This window comes from Charadrius vociferus, unplaced genomic scaffold (genome assembly GCF_000708025.1).
Source record: "Charadrius vociferus isolate BGI_N301 unplaced genomic scaffold, ASM70802v2 scaffold185, whole genome shotgun sequence".
NCBI classification, from domain to species: domain Eukaryota; kingdom Metazoa; phylum Chordata; class Aves; order Charadriiformes; family Charadriidae; genus Charadrius; species Charadrius vociferus.
Genome location: NW_009648955.1, coordinates 1,353,169 through 1,377,044, shown reverse-complemented (window position 1 = coordinate 1,377,044; position 23,876 = coordinate 1,353,169). Strand labels below are relative to the sequence as shown.

The 23,876-nt window shown below is 37.1% G+C and overlaps 1 protein-coding gene across 1 annotated transcript in view; it reads right to left on the bottom strand.

The window, feature by feature from the left end:
• The window catches only part of TTK (TTK protein kinase), a 41,951-nt gene extending 21,040 nt beyond the window's left edge, over positions 1-20,911 (bottom strand). Inside the window, exons 1-8 of the mRNA XM_009887460.1 lie at positions 20,736-20,911; positions 14,526-14,670; positions 14,021-14,246; positions 8,772-8,878; positions 3,977-4,120; positions 460-568; positions 286-361; positions 106-203 (exon numbers count right to left, since the gene is read on the bottom strand). Coding sequence (XP_009885762.1) covers positions 106-203; positions 286-361; positions 460-568; positions 3,977-4,120; positions 8,772-8,878; positions 14,021-14,246; positions 14,526-14,670 — 905 coding nt within the window. The 5' untranslated portion in view covers positions 20,736-20,911. The remainder of the gene's footprint in view (positions 1-105; positions 204-285; positions 362-459; positions 569-3,976; positions 4,121-8,771; positions 8,879-14,020; positions 14,247-14,525; positions 14,671-20,735) is intronic.
• Between the last annotated feature and the right edge of the window lie 2,965 nt (positions 20,912-23,876).

Genomic DNA, 23,876 nt, shown 5'->3' with positions numbered 1-23,876 from the left:
ACATTAATTCTAACATTCTTAACTGGTATTTCCACTATCCAATGAAAAGATTCTGTTGAAAAGGAGTAAAGATCTGTTGTGCTGCAGTAAACCCAATAACCATACCTCCTCATAACACTAGATGTAAGGGGAACATCCGTTGTCTTGACATCATCATCAGCATCAGTTACTAGTTTAACAGGAACCCTCCCAAAGGGGCAGACCTAAGAGCAAATTGAAAGTTATCAGATATGGAAAGCAGAATGAAAAGTTTAACTTTTTGAAGCAAAATGTTACGTGTTCTACCTGGTTAGATTTGTTCAGTGGTCTTAATGGATTGTGACAATTAATTACAGCATCGAATTCCTGTGATTTCTCCTCCCTGAAAGCAAGAAAAAAAACAAACTAAACACTGTAGTATATGTGTGGGTTTTGTTTAAATGAGGTTTTAAGAAATTAAGTAAGAAATCAAGCCATTACCCAAGCAAAGGTCTGGTAACAGTAGAAGAATTTTCGCCAGGATCATTCCTTTTTATGCTTCTGTGATTTCCAACCATGCTCTGAAGTCCAAACTCTTGTGTATTTGATACTGTAGGTAAATGAGTTAGAATCATTCAGATAATACTGAAGATTGTAGTTATTTCAAAAGAAAGTGTTCTTTTATAATAAGTGCAATTCAAAAATACATACATTTGCAGTAATCTAGTATCAATAACATCAGTATTTTCTATTGATCTAGACAGACCTATATAATTATATACAGTATGATAATTCAGATTAAAAACAACCCTAACACGGACTCACAACCAGAAGGAGCTTTCAAGGATAAACACAAAATGGCCTGTAGCAATTGTTACATATATTAGCTACTTGTTTTCTATACACTTCCAAACCCCCCTGACACAGGCCAGAAGCACATTCCCCTCTTAGAGCCAACTCCACTAACCAGTTGAAGAATTTACTAGCTCAGTGATTTGTTACCAAAGCCCTTTTGCTGATCCCTCCACCTCACTGACCTGCCAACACAGCACTTAGGAGGCTAATCCCTAATTTGTATCAGTTAAAATTCAGCTGACTTAGTCTAAGCAATTAGTTGGGTTAAACTAAACCAGTTGATTTCACCGAGTGAAAATTTTACATGTGCTCCTTTAAGCTGTGCTCTACTGCCAGGTCAGGGAAGATCAAGGCAGGCAACAGCTAACAGCTCATTCACTAGCCCCATCTCAGTCCAGTAGAAAATCTTGCTCAGTTATTGAAGATCTGGCAGGAGTTATGTGAAGTTACACATGAACTGACATTTTGTTCTAAGATTAAACTCCTAGTGATGGTATTACTGAGCTTTGTGAAAATAAAGCATATATTTCAGATGTATTTCACAGTAAGAAAAACCAGAAATCGAGTTATTTGAAAAGTTGTTCTAGAACCTCAAAAGCAGCATCCAAACCTTTTTTTGCCTAGAGGTGAAGATGAGAAGGTCATTTCTTAGATAAACAAGAAGTCAGGATACAATAATGCAAATACATTGGCACTTTAGTAACTGCCCATGAACATGTTGTGTTCATGAGTTATGTTATAGAAAAGGTAGCTTAATTCTTCATTTAGGGAACACTGTGGATTACAAGCTCTTTTAAGAGCCTTCAGATATACACTGAACTATTAACTTCAGTTATTTTCCTGACAAACCCTTCTTAAAATTGAAATTAATATCTGATTATTCAGATACATCTCTTAAAATAATATCTTGCATTGTTTAAATGACATACAACACAACATGCATTTTTAAAAAGTCAAAGACAACTAAGATATTATAATATGATCTACATCTTGTAGGCATTGCTTTCCTATCAATACAGGAAATTATTTCATTAACCAGTAAACAGAAGAACTCATGGCTATCCACAGCCTACCAAGAATCACAATTAAAGGACTTTTTTATATTCCAATTTCTCTTAACATTTTAAAATTCTGGATCAGTTCACTAAAATTAATTTGATTTTTATTTTGAAGCCTCCCATGCCCTCTTCTACCTTCAGCGAGTGGAAGACAGACTTCTGTCAGATATAGAACACTGCAGTTTAACTACGTACGCCAATAGACCGAGCTACTCAGTTAAATGAATCAAAAAGATAAGTGGCTCAATGTATAACATAGTTCTAAGTTTTTGTTTAATATAACACTGAACATAATTTTGAATTAGCAGTTTACCAATCCAGTACCATCACCATAACCCCCACACACATCCCACACATTTCTTTTTTCCATATACATAAAGATTTTTTTGCCCAGTCTTACTGCTGGACTCTCACATTCAGCTGGTGACCTACCGTACTTTTATTCCTTCACAGTCCAAGAGAGCCTATCTGCCTCTCATACTACTTGCGATCTACAGTTTTTAAGTACTAAATTATATTTTTCCCTATTAACCTTTCGATTGCACCTGGTATGTCAAATACTTTACATTGCTGTGCATTAATGTAAGAGGGGGGAAAAGGAATTAAACCAAAGGCTTCTAGACTTGCTATATGGTTTTTATAGTTGCATCACTACAATAACCACATATAACTTGTCAAAAGTTTCTGAACAATCTTTTGAATGTGTGAAGAAATGTATTTACACACAGTATTCCTGTTTTCAAATAGAAGTCTTTCAAAATCTTTCAAAACAGAAATATGAAAGACAAAATGTAAACACCTGTACAATAAAACAGATAAAACAGTCTCTTTATTGCTCCAGAAGTACCATAAAAATTCACTTAAAGCCAAGTTCACTTGTTTAGGCCATGTATATCCCCGAGTTTGAGGTATTTCAAGTCTAGTGCTATTTGCCTTTTAAAATTTATCTTTGAATAGCTGAATCAAAACTTAAAATTTTTCAAGTACTGAATGTTACAAGTTCATTTATATAAAAAACTCAATGAACATCCTCTTCCCTCGAAGTTCACTGCTTCCCAACTGGCAAACAGGCCTTTGACATGCAGTCTTTCATAGTATTCCCTTAGCTTTGCTGCAAGTAAGGCCAGTAATAGATAGAAAATTGTACAATCCATGAAGATGAATTTCTGTGGCACCGTACATCAGCTGTGGCACCGTACATCAGCTGTGGCACCAATGATGTCCATATACAATTAACGGTAAACAAAATAGTGCCAAAAATAAAGTTTTTTAATAAATTAATAACATAACTGATTATTATCCCAAGTGCCCAACTAGTGTTTCACACAAAGGTTGATTCAACAGGAACCAGCCAATCCTCCAATAATGCTTCTAAAGACAAATCCCCAAGGAAATTAAGTCAGATCTATTTTGCACTAATTCTGTCCTTATACAAAGCAAAAATATGGGAAGCGTTAGATATGGCTCTTGCAAGAGTTAGTTATGTGCATTTCGATATTTGAGCTGAACCATGTTTTCTACTCCAAATAAATTTCTCTTGAAAACTTCCAGGTAACTGTTCCCGTATTGAAGTAATACCCAGCAACCAGTATCAGTTATTTTATGATATAGTCAAGCACTAATTTTTTACTGATAAATGCATGGGCTTTGACCATTTGTAAAATAAATACAAAGTTGAAATGGATTCTTTTTCCTAGATTTGGCTTCACTGAAATATGCTGGTGAAGTTCTGGCAGCTAAGTGTCACAAGAAGATACAACTCCAAAGTCAGCTACCTGCATAGCTTACTCTGTACGTTTCAGTTCTAATTCTTCTCTGGCACCAATAGCTGTTACTTTGAACTTTCAGCTGGAAGTCTCTATTAAAGTGGAAATACATAACTAGTCAGAGGAACACCCTTTTCAGAATTAAAGCCTACCATCCTATCAAAGATGGAACAGAGTATTGATGGAGTAAGATGGAGAATCAGATCAATATGACTGTTTATTAGGCAATAACAGATTTTGAGTTTGCATATCTAGAAAGGACAAACATTAGGGAATATTTTTTTCAATCAAGTATTACAACATGCAGAAACTCTATCAACAATATAAGAAGTTAGTTACCTGCAAAGTTCTCCTTCTCTTCATCTGAAAGCAACTGCTTTTTTTGCGAATCAAAGTTTTGTAGAGCAGTTTCCAACATTTCTAGTGGAACAGCAGAACACTCCACAGCTTTCCGAAGGAGCTGCTTACACTTCTTCATATTTCCTAAATAGTAAGGAACACATAAGTAGAAAGCAAGAAAATAAAGAGTCACACTAGGGCAACATGGTCTTTTTTTAAAGACATGATTACAGTCATGCTGCCTTATATTCACTCTGCATCATTCTGTGAAGTCATTGTTCATTAGGCACTTTTCCCCCTAAATATCCACTTTCAGGACATTGCCTGGAATTAGTTACAAGTGAATCATGTAAGCCAATTTTTCACATGAAGGTGAACACCAGGTCAAAATATGCTTTATGAAGTCACAAAATTGCATTCTCAGCATTTGTTCAGTGTTACAGGAACTGTAAGGAATTACAACAAATTTAAAATTCAGTTTTCTGTAGTCTCAGCAAGGAAAGAAGAGCTTTATGGACTTTTATTTAGACCTGACCAGATACAAACTTTATTACGTATGCATTATAAATCAACTTTAATGCACTTAATAGAAATCAAAGTTAAAAGCAGCTGTTAAACCAAACATCACTACTCCAGAAAGCACTACAGTTAAGAGAAGAGGAGTAAAAAGGAAGGATATTGTTTCATTACAGTTTTGCACATTACTAAACCAGAGACTGAAGAGAACTGGGAGGGAAGAGGGTGTGTTTGAACAAAATACATTGAAAGCAATCAGTTTACATATGTAAGTATGTACACATACAGGTAGTAAAAAACCCCGTAAGAGTCAAACAAGGAAAGAAGTATACAGCAACCAAAACCTCTTCCTTTGTTTAGAGAGAATCAGGGCAAAATGATACAATGTTTTTCTTACAGCTGTTAATGCCCTTGAAGTCCCAAATGCCCTTCTTTCTCAGTTCCAAAGCAGCAAAATGTAAACCACTTTGTTTTTCTAGGTGCTGCATACACATATTATTTCTGATACTATATAAAAGAATATTTCAGAGATCCATGATGTCTGTAGCACTCAAAACTTCACTGACAACTGAAGTTGGCTGTCAATGTCACCTGCAGTTCAGATGGGGGGGGGGAGAAGGGGCAGGGGGTAAGTAGGGTATATATAGTAGGAACTTATGCTGAAGTAACCTATTTTAAGAATATTAAACAGGATGTTGGGCACTGAAGCAAGGAAATACCAAAATAAGATTTCATGTAAGTCTAGTTTGTACATATTTGTTATGCCTTGTTTAACCATATAATCAAATACTATTTCTCCCAAATTTTTAGTAAGTGGATAGACTTAGTTTTGTAGGTTGGGTTTTTTTTTTTTTCTTTTAAGAATCCTAAACCAGCATACTACCTTTGGCTATATTTAAGTAACCACACATTGCTTCAACAAGACCTGCTACTCAAAATTAAAGTAATTCTTCCTACTATTATGTGCCTCTCACTGAACAAGAAATAGTTTTTCACAGAAGTGTTTTGGTGTCATGTTAAGTGCTGCATTCCCCTTAAGAGATAAGGAACTAAGACACAAAAGTAAAGCCAGAAGTACCCGTGACTTTCAATCACCCCACTTCATCATACACAAAAAGCCTGAATGATCCACCTAGGCATAACATTATATATAGCCAAAAGTAGAGTTTTATTTATGCTCATGAGTTCTGAGCAACTCACAGCAAATCTTGCTTCAAGCGCACTACGTGAGCCACACCAAAAGTAAGGAAAAGACAGCTCCTCATCTGACCTATTTAAATGAAGTTGTATTCAGCATTTAAATAAAAACAAAACAGAATACTAATAAATAGTATAAATTTTCCAACCGTAATTTCAGAATTTGGACTTGAGCTTCAGGTCACAATTTTGCTCATGTATCTTCAGGTCACAATTTTCATTAACTTTTTCTTCTTAATGCAAAAGGAAAAACAGATTAATCCAGAAGAAATTGGCAGGTGTGCCAAAGCACTGCTGAAATGATTGGGATGGGGAGGTAACAAAGCATGACCCTCCTCCTTCCCTCTGGTCTAAGCTGGAGGCACTCGGTGAAAAAGGAATAGCACTCAAAATAAGTATGTACAACTCATGTTACTTAACCCTCTTTGAAGCACCCAGCAGGGAACTATAGCTCCATATACATTACCAAATGTCAAATAGACCAGCTCAAGGATACAGATACAAATCAGAGAGCACATTGGAGATAAAACAAAACAAATCCAATCATAAATGGCTTACTCGTTTGGGATTAATACTTCATTTCAGATTGACTGAAATATTTGCTGTCACAGTAAGAGAAACTATTGCATGAACACATCCCATAGCTATGGGGTAACTAAATTCACGAGTGATTGTGACAGAACAATGAATCTAGTCATTGGTAACCACTAGTAACGTTTCTACACTGAAATTACACAATATGTTTTATTACACTTATTTGACAATATCTTTATTCTTGCAGTATTACTGTTTTGTTATCTTTTTAATAAGCATACAAGTGCTCACTAGACAAATTACGAGCTATTTTTTACTACTGTTTAAGTTTAACACAACAAGCTTATATTAGAACAAGACCAGTCAGATAACTGAGTCATCTGAAACAGAGAAACTGTGGAATTTCAAGTCACACATATGCAGGTTTTTGTCCTCCCCTCCCCATCCTGTGGAAGAATCTTATTAGTATCCTTCCTGCCTCAATCATTTGATGTGACATGTATTTGAGGAGGATTTCCACAGCCTTTCCTGCTCCATTACAAATAAACTTATTACTTAAAAAAATGGAAAATCTGAGGAGACAAATGAGTACTTATTTTAATAAAATGGCTCTGCTTCATGGGCCACACTTTGAATATATAAATTGTATCCCAAAAAAACAGTAAAAACAAAAAAGTACTGGACCAAGAGTCTGTTTTCCACAGGTAGTGGTTTTGTCTGTAAACAAAAGTAGTAAGCATGAAAAGGAGTATCTAGTAAGATGTATTCAGCATCCAGAATAGAGTTTAGTGTCCTTTACTTATTGTAGTTAACTTTTGGGAGAATTTCTCATACTAGGCAATATACATGATACTAACATGATACAAACAAAAAACATGAAAAAAACCCACAAAAAACTCAAGATACATCCACCAAGTCATCTTCTTTCAAACAACACAGTCTTAATGCAATATGCTTGTCCTTCTGGATGGAGCAAGCTGTTAAAGGGAGGAGATAAACAGGATGACATAGATCACTGCTCAAGCCATCCATGGAGAGAAGACCGAAAAAAGACACCCAAAAACATGAGCCCATGTGTAGGCAGCGCAACCCTGCTACCAAGTACCAGGGCCACCTTCCCTACACACAATAGGAAAGAAGTGACATAAGACAAGGTGAACTTTGTGGATTCAATACTTTGTCATCCAAAGTACTGAAGACCTATTGGTCTAGATATATTAGAGCATAATTTATACAGTCTAGAATAGTCTAGAGGGAGAACTGGAAGAACAAAACTGGATGATCAAGAGCAAGAAAAAAACCTTAGAGATAAGAGTTTAATACATGAAGAAAAAAAAAAAAAGAACCAAGTGATGCAAAGGCAATCATTCATCACCTACTAGCAGACTGATGACCAGACAGTCTCCAAGCAACTGCTACTGTGGAAAGACTATCCCCAATCTTTTACTGCTGAGCATGATGCTGTATGGCATGGAATACCCCTTTGGTATATACCCTGTCCCAGCTGCATCCCCTCCCAGCCTACTCACTTAGGGTAGAGGAGGGGCGAAGCAAGAAACAGAAGTTTTTGATGCTGTGCAAGCACTGATCAGAACAGCTAAAACATTGATGTGTTATCAACACTATGAACTCTTAAGAAAATTAACCCCACACAAGCCAGATCCAGTACACCGAGGAACAGGATAAATTAATTTAGAAAGCAAGCTGTCAGTGCAGCTATTCCTACCGGGGACAGATGGTTCAGGCATTCCTCAAAGAAGGGAACCAGAATTTTTAAAAGACTTTATCGCTCTCACATCAGAATGGCTTGCCTAAAACACTGTAGTGTGTTTTGGTATTGCACCATATGACAAAGATTACCATTCTATTTTGAATACTGACAAACCAACCCTCTCAACTGACTCGAACATGACATCTATCAGACATCAGAAAAGTCAGTCCACAGCATTTACGAAGCAACAGCAGACATCAGCCATCTCCAGCGTCCCAACATGAGTGTTCAACCATGGAACAGTAAACAGAGGAGTCAATTAAAATCCAATTGCTAGCTACTTAAGATCCTGAGTGGCAGAGGGGAAAAATTAATTCCAAATTTACTACGTATTTTGGTTTAACAAAAAACCCACTAAGAATCTACACAGTTGCTTTTTGGAAGGAGCCAGAATTTCAGCCACAAGCAAGCTTAAAATATCTGAGGGGAAATTACCACCCAAGTTTAAGCATATTTTTTCAACACAGCAAGAGTGTTGTACTCATACCTCCCTCTATAAGATCTAAGGTTAAAAAAAACCCACACAAACCAGAAATCACTGCTAATTTTCATCTTGTTTGAAAGTTATTTCTAAAAAGGAAAAAACTATTAAAAACTGTGCACATATTTTCATTTAAAAATGAACACCATATTCCCATTAAATCTCAATCAAAATAGAAGAAAATCCAGATATTTTTTCCAATTTCCAGTTTCCTTGAAAATTATGTAGCAGAGCAGAAATTTAAAACAACAAAACTTAGAACACAGAACAACACCACCAAGGGTTTTTCTACACACCTTGTGACAGCTCAAACTGCGCAAAAGCCACATGCACAAAAGCAAACTTCTTGCAGTTCAATCTGGCCAGATGAAATTGGTCCCGTGCCTCCTCTGGATCTTGAAGACTGTAAAGATAGCATATCAATAGTTACACAAGGTGAAGAGCCTGAGTAACAATGATGAATTTCCATGTGCTGCATGACAGCTCTAGATAATCCTGGAAAAGCAATCCATCTATAGCTGAAGTTTTTTCTCTTCCTGAGAGCCGTTAGTGAAGTACAAATAAGCAGAGTTTTAAAAAGCTAATAATTCAAAGATATGAAGCTGACCCTTTCCAAAAACAAGAATGTGCTCAAACCTGTAGAGAAAGATTGACTGCTGTGGACAACAGGATGACCATGAGCCAGCAATGTGCCCTGGTGGCCAAGAAGACAAATGGCATCCTGGGGTATATCAAGAAGAGTGTGGCCAGCAGGTCGAGGGAGGTCATCCTCCCCCTCTACTCTGCCCTGGTGAGACCGCATCTGGAGTACTTCATCCAGTTCTGGGCTCCCCAGTTCAAAAGACAGGGATCTGCTGGAGAGGGTCCAGCAAAGGGCTACAAAGATGAACAGGGGATTAGAACATCTCATATGAGGAAGGGCTGAGGGACTTGGGTCTCTTTAGTCTAGAGAAAAGACGACTGAGGGGGGATCTTATTAATACTTACAAATACTTAAAGGGAGGGTGCCAGGGGGATGGGAACAGACTTTTTTCAGTGGTGCCCAGTGATAGGATGAGGGGTAACGGGCACAAACTTGAACATAGGAAGTTCCATCTTAACATGCGGAGGGACTTCTTTACTTTGAGGGTAGTGGAGCACTGGAACAGGCTGCCCAGAGAGGTGGTGGAGTCTCCCACTCTGGAGACATTCAAAACCCGCCTGGACACCATCCTGTGCAACCTGCTGTAGGTGACCCTGCTCTGGCAGGTGGGGTGGACTAGATGATCTCCAGAGGTCCCTTCCAACCCTGACCATTCTGTGACTCATTCTTTGTCACCATTCATATTATTTCTCAATATATAGTTATTTTCCCTCAGAACACCCACTAACCTGTACACGCTAACATTGTCCTCTCTACATGCTAACACTATCCAGAGAAAAATCTCTCTTCTTCTAGATACATCCACTCCTATACTAAGGAGGTTGCAAGGCAGGGGGACAGGGATGAGATTGGTTTAGAAACACCAAGTGTGGAAAAATGTATCATTAATCAAGTCAGAAGAAATATTTTATACACAATTAGTTATATCGTCCAGCAATACGGTCACAAAGTTTACAATGCATTACATTAAAGCAAAACTGAACATCAAAATTTTGCTAGAGGTTATGGGCTTTTCTACATTGAAGAGCTTTTGCAACTTCACCCAAATTGTCAGATTCCCTTAGCAGAGATGTAGGTCACGCAAGAAAGTTGTTTCTGTTGGTACCATACCTATAAAAAACTAGGACACAACAAGAGCATATACCAAATAGCTACTTCTATCAAGGGTTCTATGGGAACATCAACTCCTTACACGATGTAGGGAATTCATTCCGTTTTTCCCATGTTCCTAGGCAACAGTCTTACCAGTTAAATTCACCTTGTGCTACCAAATAAGTCCATTTTCTGCAGACATACTGGAAACAGCAATAATAGTAAACATGGTATATTTCAAAAACTGTAGATACTTCGCATTTAAAGGTTTTTTTACTTTTACTAAATTTTATTCCTAGTTTTACGTTCAGCCATAGATTGCTAAGTAGGACAACTGAGATGCTTGCACACCAGCATTTAAATATTTTAGAGGATCTACAGCTTCAGTAAATAATCGTCAAAATAGAAAAGGCATGAATATATATCACTATGAAATAATAAATTAACATGTTTCAATGGACTCCCTCCCTCTTTATAATATTAAAAAAAAAAGAAGAGAGTTCTTTTAACACTTATTAGCAAAATCTGCAATCAAGAAATAAAGGAATTTCTTCCAAAATTCCACCCTGGTTCAACAGGTAAGCAAAGATAGTACTTAAAAGTGGGGATAGTGAAAAATTTTATAATTTCTCAAAAAATAAGTACAGAAAAATACAACGCAGAGCTAAGGAGAACATACTTCCAGTAAAATTCTGGGGAATTAATAATGAGAAAAGTCTCCATCACAGTCTAGGCATGCTACCAGACTCCAGTAAGTTTAATAAACTCAGCTCTGATAATTCAAAGCAACAGGACAGGCACAGACTACCTGCCATCTACAGGCGAAGTCAGAGTAACAGAAATTAAGCTGTAACAGGAACTGCATTTACTTTCAAAAAGCATGTTAAAATTTAAGTTCCTGTAGAAAGCAGCAATGACTTGGTAATAATATGTAGAACAAAACTTAACATTAGCAACAGGCGTCAAGTGCCACACACTTGGTGGCACTGTGCTACAGCCAGAAGCATTACATGAAAAGTGGGCTTCACGTGGTTAGTGTGCGATACAGATAATCACAGATGCAGCTGACTGTTCACCTTTGCCTGTTTCAGAGTACATTCAAGGGTTCATCAGACAACCTCAGTATCATAATAGGTCAAAAGGTTTTGGCATAGTCAGACTGCAGCTAGAGAAGATACCAAGACGATACAGGTCCAGTGCCAAGAATGGAATAATCCAGCTTTAATCAGAAGAAAACTGTTGATGCCAATAGATACTAAAAATCTAAAGCTGTTGTCACTGCTTCTGAAGTTTGCGATGCTCTGACTTGCTTTTCCTGTTAGGTGGACCATTTGGGGAAGAGCAAACAGAAGTCTGCTGAAGGGCACCTTTCTTCTCCCACCAAAGGCAGTATCATCAGAGCACCTATGTATCAAAGTATTACTTTATTTGCAATAACTAAAAAAAAATTAATCAGAAGCACTTTAGGAAGTCATGAGATGAGAAGATTTTCTTTAACAGAAGCTAAAACTGAGCAGAGACAAAATATAGTACTAGACAAACTGACAGCCAGGAACAGAGAAGGTAAGTGTGAAACACCAGGGAAATCTCAAACACCAGGAAAATTACGAGCAATAAGTGAACATGCCAAACACAAAAGATCCAAATAACCACTCACTGATTACCTCAACATTAATCTCCAAAAACTACAGACAACCAACATTGTTTTTCAGATCTGATCAGTCATGCTCTGGTGTGATTACACTTGTCGTTCATAAATGTAGTTTCATATATAATTGACACTATATGCCATTCTGAATGCGAAAGCATTATAATACATTACTAAGAACTGGCTAATCTCAAAGTAATTTTCAAATGGGGGACCATCATTTAGGGAGATACTTATAGCATCGATCCTAATGGAACTTTCCTATATCAGATTTTGGTGGGTACATTTTTTAAGAGGGGTTTGGGAGTGGGTTGTTAATCTTTTTTTAAAAATAATTTTCATTAGCAAGTCAGGAAACATGACTGATGGTATTTTCCCATTAAAAATATGAAGCAGAAGACAGAGCAGATCTACACCACCCAGTGCGCTAGGTAGATTCTACAGTAATGCTGGCTACCAAAGCAAAAGGTATTTTAGTGTAGCTATAGAGAGTGCATTTTAGCAGTGAAACAAGACAAGACTACTCTCCCAAAAAGGTCCCCCTAAGGGCTGTAGCAGTGAAGCAACTAAAGACATTTCAGTGGGACACTGCAACTAAAACTGTTAATAATATTCATACATTCTAGCATTAACAGGCTACTGACATTGCAGAAATAAAACTGAAGGCACTACAACACACAATAAAATGTAGTTCTAGTATCCATTTTAAATGTATCTGTACCTTTAAAACCATGTTTTAAAGATCAAGTGGAAATAGATCCAAGAGTTTTAGTTATTAGGGAGGTAGAAAATCTTTCTGACCTTAAACTCCAACTGTACGTAATGAAATAGCAGATGTGACTTGATAATAGCATTTTACCACCATTCTGTAAAAGAAATTCCAGGAAGCATGAGCTGGAAGCCTACGTGACAATTTCTGTTGAGGACAAGCAACTAACCTTTGAACAAAAACACCATCTCTCAGTATCTTTAAAGATAGGAGGTCTTGCTGGAAGATATGCTTTACTCCCCTTACACAAAAACACCTTACCTCTTCAAGATACTAAGGATTCACAGCAGGTCATTATTCACTCCTGCTTGTTTCATAACAGTAGATTCAACAGATTACTTCCACTGTATGCTTTTAGTAAACACTGATGCAGCAAAATCCATGCAAATGACAGTACAAAGAAGTAGAGGATATCATACTCCAAGATCAAGCCACCTGCCAAAAAGCCAAATACGAGAACATACCAGAAACAGAAAAAGACTAGCTATACTCACTGGAAGACCACCTGCTCAACTCTAATTGTTAAGAATTGCTCCAATGTTAAAACACAGCTCATGAAAATATTTGCTGTAATGATATTTCGAGTGACAGGAGAACTCCTTCAAAAAAAAAAAATCAAATAACCCTGTCCCAAATTAGATCTGAAAATGGCTGAACCACCACACTGCTCAAATTTGGACTGAATAAAGCAATAAATGATGTTGTGGTTTGGGCCAGACTGGCCACTGAAACAAACAACAAATGTTCTCCCCCAAACCAGGACAAATGACCACAGTCAAACCTAAGTTCCTAAGTATGAAAGTATAGAATGATGTTCCGAGACATTTCTCCTACCCTAAGACAGCTAATTTGATGTAGCTGGAATAAGTCTTTCCTAGTAAAGGAGAAAGACCAGACAAGGATAGACCACTACAGTTTAACTAGATGGATTAGGTAATTGCAAATTGTCTACATCACAGCCATATCAGTTATAGAAGTCCACAGGGAAATTAAACCTAACTTACAACATACACAGTTCAGTACACAGATTATAGTTACCCAAAGTTATATCAGATTTCACCCATGCAGCTTCTTTTAAGCTGAAAATAAAAAAGTCTCAGGCTATTTCCCCATGTACCTTACACATAGAACCCAGAAAATAAGTGTGTTAACATCTCTAAAAATCAAATAGCTCTGAAGAACCATGTTCATTAGCATCTACAAAACATGCAAGTACTGTGGAGACAACAGATAAGCTGACTAGCCAAAGCTGCTCAGAGTTTCAAGGAGCACATATGAAAACATCCACACTCAAAATAATTTGTTGCAGAAACCACTAATGAAAACAAGCTATTTTTAGCTTCAAATGCAGAATTCTTAATGATGAGTTCTTATATTGAAAATTTATACTTACGCTTTCAACTCAGCAAATCTCACAAGGATGCGAGCATAGCTCTCATCTTGACTATGCTTTTCTGCAGGTAATGCAGTCACTGCTTGACTGTAGCGACCAATGAGTCTATTCAGTAGGTTAACATCCATCTGAGGAATACCCTTTTTCTCTAGCCTAAGCAAAAAACACAGCCAATCTTCTGGATTATTTGTTGTCATCATTATTTGATTAACAGTTCCAGAGTTATCTGACAGAAAAACAACAAAGGAGATTGATTAGAACTGCAGCAAACGTGAACAGAAGAAAACACTTTTTATAAGCTTGCATATAAGACAACCAGTGATTTTATTTTTTAAAAAACAGTATTAGAGCACATTTAACTAAAGAAACAAGGAGAGATTAAATGTATTTTGTGTGTCATTAACATTGAAGAAATGTCAAACCTTAAATCCTTTCAGTTACTGGCTCTTTCAGTCTAGGTTAAGATCTGTTGCATGACAACAATAGCATAACAAAAAACATATACCTGTTGTATCAGCTGAGATTTTAGTACAGTTAAGCTCATCTGTAATGTTGTCTTCATTTCTGTATTTGTTTTTCAAGTCTCTAACTCTGTTCATGATTGAAGCAATTTGTGGCAATCCTCTTTCATTTTGGTCCTCCTCCTCCATCTGTAGACACAGGGTTAAAAACCAGTGATGTTACTGAAGAATCCTGTTGTAGCACACCCTAATTGGAATTATCATGGCAAAGCGTCTCATGTATATTGTGCAGATTAATTGAGACTCAACCACATTATGTAACATAAATACTCTATTAAGCCTTTGTGAATGTAGTTATACAAGTAAACTTCTTAGAAGAAGCCAAAATAAATGAGCAGAAGGAATTGGTAGTTAACTGATCCGGCCAAATACTAGTCCATGCTTCACAGTAGCCCTTTCCAATAAGGTATATCCAGTGTTTGAATAAAATAGAGGATGGGATATGTTGCCTGAATAGCTAGGAGTCTATTGTATTAAACCACATTCTGAATCCATAGGTTAGGATGGCTAAGAGGCAGTCCTCCTCCTAAGCCATACGCTCCTGCCACTTCTCTGCAATAAACAACAATGGAACAAACATTTGTCAGCGTTCACGGTGACCTGGCTCAGGGACAAATGCCAACAGAAAACTACATTAAAAAAAAAAGAGGGAGAGCTTTTGTTTGGTTTTGCTTGATGTTTTTCCTCCTCTCTCAACTGTGTCACCATATGGACAAGAGAAAGGAAAGGCAGGAAGACAACTTTCATTTGATGACACCTATAGGGCTGGGTCAGACTACCTTAGACATCTCACCCCACACATACACCTCCCTTAAATATTTTTGATATGGAAAGAAAACTTGATTTCTATAAACCTGAAATTTTCACAATATTAATCTTTTCCATCACAGCTATACCTTACAGTAGAAATAGTAAGTTTCAAGACATAAGATATACCCATCTTTTAGCATTACTACCTGTCTATAATGGGCATGATATTTTTTATTTAACATAATACATGTATAGTTGGACAGCAAGACGAGCTCTGAAAAACATCAGCATATTCCTGTTATCCCTCAATTTTAACATTATCCTTCCCTAAAGCAGCACTTAATTGAAATGTGGTGCACTTATTGATACCACTGAGATTCTAAATCAAACGTTTTGGAATAGTTCTTGTCCTAGTTCTCATTAAGTTGTGCTGTTGCAAAATTTTACTGCCTAGATGTCTATCCAAAAGGATCCATGCTAAGATATTACACAAACCACTGAATACAGCTGAACCAGTATGGTATACGTAACAAATTACTAAACTACATTGCTTGTAATGAGTAATATTCAGCTGTTGTATTAATTCCTGGTTGGAATATCTGCTTTATTAAGGAATACAATCCAACACAGAAACTAAAAGCTGATGATGGAGGGGACGACTAGCCAGTAGATGCTAATCAGAAGATGAGGAAAGTTCACACATGAAACGCCAAAGGCATATCTGCACAGAGTTTCACAGCCTACGTACAGGCTGGGAGAACCCTATAGCAAATCAGTGTACTTTGTCAGCTACTAAGAATTATCTCCAGATAACTGGAGTAATTTGAGGCTTACAAAAGTAAATATTAGAAACATTACTAAGACAAAGCTAGGTATGTTTAACCTTTCTATAGTCTCTCTGTTCAGGAAGGGCAAACTGTTCTGCATGTTTCCAAAGAACACTTTTACCTTTTCATAGGATGTGATAGCATCACTAATGTGGTGGCAGCTTATTAACAAAAATGATACACAATTTTCTTTACTTAGAGGTATACTACACAAGCCTGTCACTGTATGCCTACATTTGATTCTAACAACTTGCAAATTCATTCACTATAATTCAATCTGAAAAATAAATTATAAAGCTTCATTGCAACTGACATTGCGTTAGAGAAGTATGAACAAAATTGGCTAGAAGTAGGCAAAGTCAGAGATAAATGTCTAACTCCAAGCCTCTGCTCTCATAGTTAACAGTGAGGACATTTGAAAATTACTACTCCTTTTACATAAAAACTAAACCAGACAATGAATAATTCTGGGTAAGCCTTAGCAGAATTAAGCCTGTGATGAGACAGGAATGAAGTATGCATCTCTGCCTGAAAAGAGTTCAGGAGAAATAAACAATATCAGTATGAAAACAAACATATACCTTTAAAAGATAACACTATGCATCTACAGCATTATTTTGCACAGTTTGTGACAGTAAGAGGACCAAGGGATCTTCTCACCACAAGGAGAGAGAATCATGATCTTGCAAGTTTAATAGACATGTAGAAGGGTGAAAAGCAAAGTCCAGCAGAGGTAGGATTCTTTCTAAAGAACAAACTAGGTAAAAGCTTACAAGTTCCTACCTAAGTATAAATTAGGGCAGAATATACACAGGTTTGTTAGAGTGCATTGAAAGAGAAAAAAAGAAAGATCATAGGGAAAAAGGTAAAAACAAAGTTAAGGTAAAAGTGAGTATCACTGATCTTGGTATTTTGGAAAAGTTAAAAGACTTAAGTCTTTTATAACAGTAGCTTAGCTTTAAGTGCTATATGTAACTGTTTGCAATCATTTCTTAGGCTGGTGATTTAAATCTTCGCAGTTGATAACATGTCTAAATAAATCCAAGAATTTTTATGCTCCTCACCCTCAAGTCTCAATTAATATATCATAGCGCAGTCATACTCAAGACTGATCTGTTGCCTTAAGGGTCTAACTTTCAGATCAACACAGACTAGTATGACACAGCAAATTAAACTATACTGAAATCATAATTGTCCAACATTTCATTAGAATACTTAAGAGCTCCACCAATCAATAAATGCTGAAAACCACTGCTATAGTAAGATGTTTGTTGGGGATACACAGAAAGCTTGGAGGTTTTTTCCAGCATAGCTAGTGAAAAAAAAAACACACAAACACTCTCGGCAATTTCCGTAGATGCAGCACAGGCAAGCACTTGTGAGAAAAAACAGCATTTTTTTCCTCTCATTTGATACTTCCACATTTCAGCCACCTTCCCAGCTCACATCCCCTTCCCATCACAATAATACATGAATATTCTAGAAACCATTAGCACAAGTTTCATAGAATCATAGAATGGTTGGGATTGGAAGGAACCTTAAAGATCAAGTTCCAACCCCCCTGCCATAGGCAGGGACACCTCCCACTAGACCAGGTTGCTCAAAGCCCCATCCAACCTGGCCTTAAACACCTCCAGGGATGGGTCATCCACAACTTTGGGCAACCTGTTCCAGTGCCTCACCACCCTCAGAGTGAAACATTTCTTCCTGTTCTTCCATATCTATTTTAAATCTACCCTCTTCCAGTTTGAAGCCATTAGCCCTTATCCTATGACTACCTGCCCTTGTAAAAAGTCCCTCTCCCTTCTTGTAGGCCCCCTTCAGATACTGCAAGGCCACTATAAGGTCTCCCTGGAGTATTCTCTTCTCCAGGCTGAACAACCCCAACTCTCTCAGCCTGCCTTCATAGGAGAGGTGCTCCAGCCCTTTGGTCATCTTCGTGGCACTCCTCTGAACCTGCTCCAATAAGTCCATGTCCTTCTTACATTGGGGGCTCCAGAGCTGGATGCAGTATTCCAGGTGGGGTCTCACAAGAGCTGAGTAGAGGGGCAGAATCAACTCTATATTCCTTACTGTACATGCACATCTGGCAATCTATTACAGAGATGTAGTTACTTCCTACCTTATGTAGCCAAATCTGTACAGCAAAAGCAAACAAGCTTTTATACCCTCTGTTTAGCACAAGCTTATCCCATCCTGATGATCCCCTGCCTCCAGATTCCCCTACTGCTTCAACAAGTGGTACATGCCCAATATACAACAAGTAGCCAAAGTTCAGACTACAAAAGCAGCCAGGGGCTAAAATTGTAACAGTTCCAGAACAACAAGCTGCACAGAAAGAGAGGTCCTCACAGGCTTTAGTCTTCTGTGGAAGAACAGGGGCTGTGAAGAGGAAGAGCAGTTGCTACAGGCAATTCACAAAAAGGTGAAAGACCTAAAACCACAAGTGTTCTGCATGTACGTATCCATAAAGCGAACATGAGTTATGATCCCATTACCATCCTTCTTTTATTCTGCCTAAAAATTCAGCACACAGTGTTAATCTGAGCTCCTTGCCACAGGTTACAGCAATTAGTTTTCACAGTAGGTAAGCAGAAAAGAATTTAGATGTTCCTTTGTTCAAAGAGGTATTGCCAAAGACAAGGGACACCTATTTTTAAGTTTCTAAAAGAATGTGGATTTAGAGGTTTAAAGACTCTAAGGAACTTAAGCCAAAATCTCAATGCTATATCAATTTATTATCAACTGGAATATAATGCATGGATACAGCTGAGAGATAAGAATCTAGGCAATCTTAGCAGAGCAAGCATGCTAAAATAAACTGAAGAAAAACTGATTTATTTTTTTCTTACAATAACTTTTACATTTTCATGAAACACACTGATCACAGCTTTTCCCACGTTAATCAATATTCCATACATCTAATGAACGGGAGAATTTAAACATTAAAAACTGTGGTGAATTAAGTACATATCCAGGGAATATGACTTCCCAATTACTGTGAAGTTGAGCCCAGAAACAGGGAAGGTAACACACTCTGGACAGATTAAATGAGTTCAAAGAAAGACTAAGTTTGGTGGTTGGGGTTTTGGGGTGGTTTTTTGTTTGGGTGGGGGTTTTTTGGGTTTTTTGTTTTGTTTTGTTTTTTCCCCACACACACAGTGAGTTATCAGTCTTTGTTCCTTTCATACTCAGGTATAAAAAGTCAATGAAAAGTTGCTGGAAGGCCCAGAGAAATTATATAGATTTTTAGACTAATCATTGATAGAGATGTAATTGACTGTGATAAAGTAAGTTCATCCACCTCTAATTCCACTATCCAAAAAATAAACCTGGCACCACTTTCAGGAAGCCTCACAATTAATTTTTAGAGTACTAGTTCTTGCAAGTTTGCACTTCTTTAAAAGCAGCAGACTCTCAGCTTTCCCCAAGCAAAAACTATAAACCAGAACGATTTACATGTTTACAGAGCTTGTTTGTACAGCAGAAGTAGCCATATTTCATGTTCTTCCTGTATTAGAAATAGCTCACCAAGAATATTAACTCTGCTTTTGTCTATATAGAAGTGTTGTTTTAGTAGGTTCAAAACACCAGGGTTGTTTTTTTTAGCCTGGCAAAAGCACCATGTAGGTTACCACTATCAAAAGGTTTTAGCATCCCTTTAACAACTCTTGGGAGTCCAGTGAGACGTTCAACACATGACCTCATAATATCTTTATAGAAAGGCAAAAAAGCACTTAGTTCTGAAAATGGTTCCTTCCTTCAATTATGAAATGAAATATTTTCAGTGGTCTAAGAAAAGTAGAAACAAGTATCCCCCAAATAGGGCTGTAAGCAAAACCTATACAGAAGAAAAACTATAAAAACTAGAGACAACATGCAAAAACAGCGCTATCTGAAAAACAATTTTGGTTTCACTGAGCTGAGACTAAATAAAAAAGAACCTCCCTTCATTTTTCTTAAAAAAGTACATTGAATAAATTCTAATTTTACCGCTCTTTTGGAACTTACTTTACTATCTGTTTCTCACTAAAGCACATAGGGAAAAATCTTAGGCTGTCCTAAGACTGGCTCTGTAAGCTGTCCCATCTTTTGGAGATTATGTTGCTAAAAATTACATAAGTGATTACTGTAGCAAAGACTGTTCGCATGCTATTCTGAAGATGATACTTATTTACTTCATGGGGGGAAAAAATACATTTGTCTCTTCATAAGGAAAATTTTGGTACATATCACGGTTTTGCCTTTGATAAATATAGTAGAGGGGACTATGGGAACTCAATACACCAAATAGGTGAGAATATCCTTAAAGATCTGTCCTTGAACTGTACCCATTCCCTCAAAGTATGGATGAAGTCAGCTTCTCCAAAACCTGAAGCACCAAGAAGATCAAAAGAAATTCACCTCATGTTTATTAATATTGCAATCTCATTGCAACCACAATTGCTAACAATTCCCAGATGGATTTTTTTTTAAAGACAATATTTATCTTTTCCTCACCAATGTAAAAGGTTCATTACCCTTCACAGTGATAGCTTGTCAAATGTAGTAGAACAAAAAAAAATAATTTTCTGTATAAATTTGATATTAACTCTCATCAATACATGTCAAACTTACATTTCTGGTGTGCTGCTTAACTGCTGAAAGTTCAACGTGTATTATACGGAGAAAACCTCTCCTGAAGAAAGGATATGGCTTGTCAAAAGATAACGTGGATGAGGGTCAGACTATCTCAGATGATCTCAAGAATCCAGCAAAGGCAAGAAATGTAGCTCTCCATCCTGAAGAAGTTCCTGTGTATCAGAAAGGGAACAGTTAGACATTGAAAAGTAAATGAATATCAGTATACCCTGTAAGCTTGCCTTATCTTCATGACACCCCAGAAATATAGTTTTCATTAAATCAATAAAACTAATCCTAGATAGTAATAAAACCGTACAAAAAAGCTCAGACTGCTTTTGCACTAAGGGCAAGCACTTCCAAATGTGTCAGCTTGTTATGACGTTTATAGATAAAAAAATACACTAAGGGCATAACTACCTGTGTACTGTTGTGATTTGCAACTAATCCTTCTACTCACACAAAAGTTCAACTGTAAACAAGCATTCAGAGTCTCATGTTGGCTTATTCTGCTGCATGATTACTTTTAAAGAAAGCATTTGCCATTTATTTCTCTGTGTGAAACACATTCGAAAATCTGACAAGACAGCAAAGACCTAAAATAGCAACATGCTATTATATAGTCACTCAATAGGAACCAAGGTTTAATTGCAATGGCTACATAGCAGCACATCTGAGATCTAGAAAAGCCATATGGACAGGAGGTTAGAGACAGGGAAGCAAAGAGCAGGGAGAACACATATGCAGAGATCCGGAAGATACAGAACAGCCTTTAAAAAGAGTGTAGTAAAGTAAATTCAACCCCTCATACAGACCCACCAAATAAGGAGCCAAGGGACAGACTAAAAGAGCAGTGCATGTTGTAAATGGATGAAGTGCCAGATGAAGTTTTTCCTCAAATGCAAACTTTGAGAAAGTATGGAAATACTTTTTAATTATTGAACAAAAAGGTACACTCTTCCTACCCCTGGAATCTGCTGAAATATTGTATCTATTTAAGTAGGTATAGAGGTCAGCAAAAAATTTAAGAAAGCACCCAAGAGCCTGCCTAGCTTTTTTCTTCCAAGTTAATTGCTCAACCTAAATATATTAAATTATCCTTTTACCTATCTTCCTTATATCTCCAGACCATTGTGGCTACAACTGTTGTGTTAAATACTTGTTTAGCTCTGTTCCTATGGTCTGATTAAAGTGTTTAATAGTGTCTAAAGACTTTAAGTGGAAGAACTTTAAATTAAGTCTTGTACTCTGTGTAGAAGAGGTAAAAACACCACCTCAAAATCATAGGTTTTCCTATGCAGAAAGATCACACACAAACAAGAGGAGAAAACTAACTGTAGCCTTTGCCTTCTGCAGTATTTGTATTATTCTGCTGATGTATTCAGTTCCTTATTTAATAGTGCTCACCATTAAAGCAAAGATGCACATGCTTGATGGTAGTATAGCAAATGCTGTCAGTTACAGGAAGGAGAACTATCTCTAAGTGCAGTTATATCAACATTGCTTAAACACACTACAGTACTACCAAATACCCTTCCTGACCATTAGCATCTACTACATGGACATTTAAGTGTGTAAGAGTTCCTGCCCTCAGGATCTTGCCGCCTTGATTCAAGGCAAGTAAGAATGGAAACATGCGATAACAAAGCACAACCATCTTCAGAAACACATGGCATTATCTGTCATTCCTCCAGTTATCAATTACTGTTCTGTAGATATTGAAGCAGAAGCTAGTTTTTATTACTGCTTTGACAAAACAGATACTAGTTTTCACACTGTTGAATTTCTTGAAAACCCATGGGAAGTCACAAAAGCATAAGACCTCATTGTTAAAAGACACAAGCTTTTAGGTTAAAGTCTATAGAGCAAATTGCAATGGTAGGAATGTGAAAGAAATCCTGCAACTTTTGCTTACTCCAGACAGACGTTAAAAAAATGGTTACTAGAAAGAGTCAAGCTAAATTTTTCTATAAGCAGTCACCAAAACCTGAATTGAGATGTGCGGCAAAGCCCTCCAAATCCTCTCTAACTTCAGCTCCCTTCATACCCTGCTTACAAGACTGGGTTACAAGATTATTAGTTAGCTATCTAACTGGACAGACTTGATAACTCACTTCTAAACTGTTCCCTAGTGCAGCCACTAGTAGAAGTCTCTCCTTTATCCAGACACTATTTCACAAAATACATAGAAATGTGGTGGTTTTGAAGCCTCTACCCAGGTTTTAAACGAAGGCTATATACGTGCATAATCTTTGTTTGGTTTTGTTTATAAGTCCTAAAGCCTAAATCAAGATTTTCTTAAAGGGAAACAAAAACACCCAACATTAAAAAAAAAAAAATCATCATTTTAAGAAATTAGCAATATTACCTATGAAAATAAATAGGAAAACCTGAAATCCTAGTGTTAGCTGCAAAAAAAAAAAAAAGCAAGACTCAAAGAAAAAAAAATAGGACTAATCAGAAAGAGGCTCAACAGCGTAGAAACAGATGAGCTATTGTAGTATAAACAAAACGGAGGCTGTGGGACAAGTAAGAGTTATCAAGAAGCAGCAGAAAATAGAGCAGTGCACAACCACTGAGACACAACTTTAAGTTTTGAAGGTTTCGGGATATAGCCAAGCAGTAACAAGGCACATAACAGAGTTGTTTTAATTTAGGGTATGATTTCAGGAATAGCTGTTGCCTTATCAGCTGCACTAGCCAGAGCTGAATGGGGATGTATTCCAAGCTTTTTCTCTCCTCTTCCCTCTCCTTGCCCACATGCACCTTCCCGTTTCCAAAATAATTTGTGTAGATTAATATCAAGCACAGCCATGCTTTACATGTATTTCTATAAAGCGCTGCTCCTTAGCCTAACTGAAGATAACTTGCAGGATATCCTCAAGCAATTTTATCTTCTTGTATGTTCGCCAAGTCTGCATCCGGCTGTATTATCCAGAACTTTTTTCGTTTAATTTCATAACATAGCCAACTTCAATAAGGGATAAGAACACCTCCACTCTCGAAATCCCTCATAAAATACAGGTAAAAAAAAAAAAAAAGAAAAAAGAGGAAGAAATCGCAGAAGAGAAAGGCAGAGAGAAGAAAAGGTGGTGAGGAAGATGAGGAGGAGACACAGCCGGTTTCCTCACCCGCAGG